Source organism: Austrofundulus limnaeus, unplaced genomic scaffold (assembly GCF_001266775.1).
Source record: "Austrofundulus limnaeus strain Quisiro unplaced genomic scaffold, Austrofundulus_limnaeus-1.0 Scaffold88, whole genome shotgun sequence".
NCBI lineage: Eukaryota > Metazoa > Chordata > Actinopteri > Cyprinodontiformes > Rivulidae > Austrofundulus > Austrofundulus limnaeus.
In genome coordinates this window covers 857,155-863,950 of record NW_013952490.1, presented here as the reverse complement: position 1 = coordinate 863,950, position 6,796 = coordinate 857,155, and the positions used below count along the sequence as shown (strand labels likewise).

Below are 6,796 nucleotides of genomic sequence, written 5' to 3'. Positions count from 1 at the left end.
CCCCAGCAGAGATCAGATTATGCATGAAAATGAGTCACCATCTCTGTAATAAGGATTAAGCCGGTGTGATCAGATAATAAATTAATCACGCAGACCTAAACAACACATTAACCACTCTCTGCGGAGCACTTGCAAACTCTCCAGAAAATGAGCACAACAGCGAGACCACTTAAAATATTGGTACGAGTGTTTTAGGGGCTATTATCATCATCATCATCATCGGGCAATTCACTTTCATCAGAGCTGTAAGAACCATTGTTCCACTGAACAACAACTCCATTATCTTTTACATATTATCTGGAGAAGATGAAGTGGCACGTTCCTTCTTCTACCTGCTCACCGTTTGACACGAAATCCTTCTGCCAAGATAAATGATTGAACATTTGATTTTCATGGTGATTAGAATGGGTGTGCTTAGTGCCCTGCGGTGCAATGAGAAACACAATCCTCTGATGAGGATGCAGTGTGCATTAGCTGATGTCTATAATCATATAGTGCCTCACAACATTGTATCAGAGGGCGTAGGAATCTCATGTGACCATGTCACTATTTGTTCAGTCAATTTATCCCTCTGCATTACTATTGGCTGAGACAACAAGGGAGAACAAGACGGACGAGGTGTATTATTCGAGACACATTATGCTATGTTACAAACGGGAACTGGTAAATCCACACAAGCCACTGCAGTGTTAAGATTAAGGGCTTGATAAAGTAGCATTAGCAGCAAGGCTTGTGATGCTTGTGTATTGATGCTTGAATCAGTAAATCAAGGAGTCCATGCACCGTTCTGTTTTGCGGAGTCAATTTATAGTGCCATAATGGCAAATAATTCTTTAAAAGTGGATTGTGTCTGATTTCTCTACGGGCAGCCGTCCTCACAAACTATGCTAACGTGGGCCGCGGCTCTATAAAATGATGGAACATTAAATGCACTCTGAATTAGAGAAAAATAAATGAGATGGCGAGCAGGCAGATGTGTGGGGAGAAGGAGAAGGAAAAATGGGAGAAAAAGAAGGAAGTGGACGTGGAATGGTGGAGAGCGAGGAGAACTGGAGCATGGGGTGCCGAGGAAGGAGAGGAGGAAGAGGCAGCAGAGAGAAGTAGTCGATATAACGGCAGTCATTCATCTCTCTGACAGCCCTCCAAATGCTCCGCTGGGGGAGACACAACGCTGCGTCACTGCCAATGCAGCAAACGCTAAGCGCAAGCACACATGTTTACATGCATGCACATAAGGTAACAGAGGGAAGGCTTGTTAATCAGCTTCGATACTGGTGTGCATATGCACAAAGAGGCAACATTATACTAGTAGCACAAATCTCAGCAGCAGTTAAAATAATTGTAAAAATGCACCAAAGAGCCTGTTTTTACAATCCTGAATTCTTGTGCAGAAACGTGCACCCTGTCTGTTTGCACAGGCAAACGATCCAAGACAAACACGCACATGTATGGTACATGACACATTCACATGACTCTGGAATATGGGAACACAGATGTGTGCTCCTGTCATTAAACACATACACATTCGTGTGAGAAACGCACAAAATACACAAACCTTCTTCCCTAGTTCTGGTCATGGCCCATTGGCTGATGCCTGCCGTCCATCTTTCATGATTCATGGCTAAGCGAGCTGCTGTGGAGCAGTTCTAAACCAGTGGGCCGAGGCGAGCCTGTGTGTCATTAAAGCACAGCAGGCTGGACATGCTGTTGGAGTTGCCGCACTATGGCCAGCTCTGTGCCTCCATCTGGCACAACAGGAGGCAAGGAAGCATGTATTAATGTCGCGGTTTTGCTCATAGTGAATTAGCAAGAAAAGTAACACCTAACAGACATCCCCCCCCCCCCCCCCCCAAAAAAAAACCACCTTATTTTGATGTGCTCATTGAAAATGGGGCGGGTTGCTTTTCATTTATTTGGACAATCCCCACTTAGATTTTAAGCTAAATTAGCCTCTCTAATCATCAAAACACTTCTTTGAATCACTACACTGGTGGTGATAAAAAGAAAAAAGTAAAACCTCACACACCTCTCCCCCATCCTTTATTAGTGTGACCCCCAAGACATGCATCAGAGGCGCACATCCATATGTTCACTAATGACTCGTTAATGATCTGCTCCTCTGCTGACCAAAGCTGACAAACCCTAAACCTGACAAGAGGAACACCCACACAGACCCTTTACCTCACCTCTTATTTCGAGGCTCATCTTTCAGCTCTCAGGCTCATCAGTTGAACCAAAGTCCAGCAAGATCCAAACAGCTTCAAACAAGCATCAATGATAAAACAGTCAGAGTCCGTTTTAGAGTCTGGGCAAATTATTTTCTGAACGTAACGTAAAAGGGATGAAAAATCAAGATAAAGTTTGGGTTTTTTAAAGTGAAATAACGTGACTGGCACTAAAAAGGCAAAGCAAAATTGCTAAGCCAATGGAAAAAAAAAACAGTTTGAATCATGTTTAACTTTGCCTTGATTGTGATTTCCACTGGGGTTGGGGGAGCCAGTATCGGAGAATCTTTTTAACATCACACAAGAGATAATTATAGAGTGCACCCCTGCCAGCCTGCCTCAGTTTCTCCAAAATACTCACACCCCAAATTAGGGGTTACTTCTTCCTACTTTAACCTGCTATTTGAGAAGAAAACGTCACAGACAAAAATAAGAGGGGAAGAAAAATAAAAGAGCACATAGAGAATAGTCCCAGTTCAACAGTTTTCTCTCACAATTAAATCCAGTCTTTGTACATTTGATTACTGGCAGTGCTTTAGATAAAACCAGGTGTAGAAACTGGGACAAAAACACAAGCTGGGCTTCTTTGTTGCTAGGAAGCAACTAGGTTTAAGTTCTAGCTGCAGATGAAAAGAGTTGCAAATCTGCAGAAAATATTTGCTAAATTCAGCCAGCTAAAGAGAGAAAAAAAATACGCCAACTTCATGCTAGTCCATGACCTCACTGGTTTGGACCGCAGATCCCAGTCGGGGATGACAGAGCACTCTCTGTTTGAGCTTTTCTGCAGCTTGGCCTTCTTCTCTGTTTGGTTTGGTTTTCTTTCTTTTTTTTACCCATTGTTCTCTGTTCTTGATCTTCATAGTGTCCCAGTTAGATTCATAACAATCCATTAGTGTCACAAAGTCCTCTGGTCAGCTAAAAGGGCCCAACTCTGTGCCTGACTTCTTTGCTGCATTGTGCCATAAAAAGCGACGATGCAGAGTTTTCCGCTTATTCCGAGACAAATCAAGATTACCTGCAAGCCTTACTGATAAACTACATTCTGAACAGCTGCGTGATTTATAGAGAACACTCATTTAGGATTCCTGTTTTGTGTCTAGCTCAGATTCTTTGTCACAGATAGGCTGCTGCAGTTTAGACTAGCGAGTCTTTGTGGTGAGCCAAAGTTTGGAGAAGCATTAATACTTGTCGTTAGGCATTCTGCAGTGTCGCTAATAACAGACCTGCACCGCGAGCTAAGAAAAACATCTTTAAGTCCTTGTTTAGGACCCGTGTGATCATCTGGCTACTTGACTTATCTGACTTCACTTTAATGATGTCACCACACGCCCAGATGTGAGCAATTAACTTGATGAGTACAAAACTATACAAATCTGTCGGCGTAACAACATCCCTGTAGCAATAAGAAGAGGCCGTTTGACGTTTTATTTTTTAGATTATGGAGAACAAAAACTGACAGAAGCAATTAATTTTAAATCCTTGTGTTTAAAAACCTAATCTTAAGCAAATTGAAACCCAAATGTTGTGTCATATGAAAGCTTCTATTACTCCAGGATTTCAGAAACACCTTCAGTATATTACTAGTTAATGCGATGCATTAGAATTTGAATAAACTAAATTCCCAAAGAACTAGAACAGTGCTTCATCTGAACATCAGGAGTCTGCTTTGTCTTCTCAACATTTACAGACTGCACATTGGAAATCCAGTCAGAAACAACATCCTGTCCCAGGGCCCCTAGGAAGTGACCTCAGACCTGCAGAAAGGCCAGATAAAAAGTCCACATCACAAACCAAAAAAAAGAAAACACCGAGCTGGTCGTAATGAGCTGCGCACCAGGCTCCAGTGTGTTCTGAAGGAGACCAGGTGGTGTGACACACATATGACTCTGATTAAGGGGCCTTCAAATGAACAAGAGAAAGGAAAAGAAAGTAGGGTGGGCTGTGAGGAGCCAATCAGACGACTTTGTGCACAATTCAACCATATGTGGTGTTCACTGGTCCCAGATAGGCTCAGTAATACTTAATATCCTCACAAGAGCCAATTTGTTTTTTAAGTGTGGAGCTGCAATTGAGATATCATTTCAGTTTGAGGAGCAACATGTGAGCAGCATCAGCCTCAGTGTCTGATATGTTGACACCCTGGTCCACGGGGTCTTAAAACTCTAATATTAGGTCTGTCACAATCACAAATTTTGCTGGGAGATAAATTGTCTCAGGAATTTTTTAGATAATGATATTGTTCGGAGACGATTTTAAGCTAATATAAAGATACCCACGACTTCATAACATAACTGCAGTCACAATCATGCAAATTGTGAAATTTACATAAAGTTTTGAACAAACAGGAGCAGAACAACACAACAACAGCAACTGAAGCTGTAACATCACCTCTATCCACACCAGGACACTTTATTCCTTGTGTGTCTTCCTCTGGCTTCATAAAATAATTGCGGTCACTGGGACGCTACTGACAAAGTTTATGATATACAGTATATGCAGGGTAAAATAATAATAATAAATAAATGAAAAAAACAACAACTTTTGTCAAACCTAAGGTTAGACACGGTCACCCTGAGGGTTTCCTGAGGTGTTGCTGCAATTATTTTATGAAGCCGGAGGAAGACACACAAGAAATAAAGTGTCCCGGTTTGGATAGAGGTGGGTGGTGATGTCGGAAAACCGAAGACGCCCCTCTAGCTAAACGCCTGTTCAATGGGCGCTCGACCGAGCGCTTGGCAAACATGTGACCTGAGAGTTCACTCCTCCCTATGCTAAGGATTGGAAAAGAGGGAGAAATGAAGAAAACAAACAAGCAGGCAAATGAAAATGATCAACCTCATTTTAATTTTCCATGCAATTAATTGATTCATTGCTTATGGCGACAGGCCTATCTATTATAAGTAGAAAACATAACACAGAAATGAATTAATAGCCTTATGAGCTAACACTCACACACACATACAAGAGTTAAGCATTGTAGGGGTTTGTGCCGCTAATTGCTGCTAAAGCACCAGCATAGCCCCGAACAAACATTAAGGCCCGCCCACACATGTCTATCACTAACCACATAGTTGTACTTTTACTCGTTGGGAGTTTAAAAATGTCAAGGGTGCCTCTGTCCTCATTCCTCAACAGCTAGTTTCATCTTGGCACATTGTGTTGCATTTGACTGGACTGTTTAAATGTCTCCTGATATCAGGGAACACAAACAAGCTGGCCTGCCAGCCTGGTGAGGAGGATAAGGAAGGGGAAACAGAGGCCATTCTTCTCCCTGTGTGACGGGAATTGTGTTGGAACAAGCACCTGTCACCCCACAACAATGACCACAAAGGTTGGCCAGAAAGACGGTCAGAAGTGGGAGACAGAGAGGAGAGACAGAGGGCACCAAAGTGTTTAAACAGTGAACAGTAAAAAGTGACCACCTAGTGTTTTCTTTTTATTCGAACCAACTAAATGTCAGCATATTACATTCAGAAAAATATGCAAAGTGCCAAGTTATTACTGATACAGGAACCAGATAAACATCTATATTAGCACCGATGGAAAAAAAACACTATGTTGCTTGAACTACCTCATTTTCTTCTCTTCCATCACCTCTGCCTATTTTCAGCACCAATTTCACACTCTTTTTTTTCTGAAGTGATAAAAAATGGAAGCATCTCTGTGTCCTTAATACTTCTCCTTCACACGTCCTCTAAACAGAGAGCACAGAGGAATTTCTGGGATCTGCGCAATTCCACATGTTCAACATGACAAAGGACTAAGAGGGGGGAAAAAAAGCTTACTACCTGGATTCATTGTGCTCTGCAGTGACGGTTTGCCTAGCTCTACCTATTTTAAGTCTGCTATGGCCCTGCTTCTTACCTCTCTGTCCTTTAACTTCATGGCCAGAACCAGCTGGTTGCGGTGGTTAGTCAGCGCTTCACGGTAGTTCCCCTTGGAGAAGAATGCAGAGCCCAAATTCCCATGAGCACGGCATTCCCCTGTTTGGTCACCTGAAGACAAAAGCAAGAAAACGTGAGTATGAAAATGAAAAGCAGCAGCAAATGGTGGGGTCACTGCACAGACCACCTGCTGTTTATTTCCTGTAATCCCACGGTCACTGTTAAACAATAACGTGATGAGCCACATCTATGCCACATGCAAGCCACTGCACCCATGAAAAGGCAAAACGGTCGTTTGAAGTTCTCCACAGTAAAGTGGCTCCTGTGACAGCTGCTGGTGTTGATCTCAGTGTTCCAGAGGGTGAGAGGGGAAAGCCTTATTATTTCTGCCTGACAGAGAGGCCTCACAGTCATGGCCAAAGTAAAGCTTAAGTCTCTGTGCTCCACCTGAGAACCTTCTTATCTCCAGCTGCTCTGCCCACTCATGTGTCAAATGTGTGGGGGTGAGAAGAGTGGAGCCAGTCTGTGCTGCGCTCTGTTTTCATTTTTTTCCCCCTATCTCACCCTTCCAAGTTTTTCTTTCCTTACTGTTTCTCTGGCAAAAGGTCAATCCTGTTCTGAGGAAGATAGATTTAGGGAGCCTTTAATGTCCTAGCAGGAAGTTTAAATGGCAAAAAAGGATAAAAC

General features: G+C 42.7%; 1 protein-coding gene across 3 annotated transcripts in view; it reads right to left on the bottom strand.

The window, feature by feature from the left end:
- Positions 1 to 6,796, bottom strand: part of ttc28 (tetratricopeptide repeat domain 28) — a 253,039-nt gene that overhangs the window by 71,994 nt on the left and 174,249 nt on the right. For all 3 annotated transcript variants that reach the window (XM_014012082.1, XM_014012083.1, XM_014012084.1), the window contains one exon: positions 6,090 to 6,220. In XM_014012082.1, the coding sequence (XP_013867536.1) occupies positions 6,090 to 6,220 (131 nt within the window). The remainder of the gene's footprint in view (positions 1 to 6,089; positions 6,221 to 6,796) is intronic.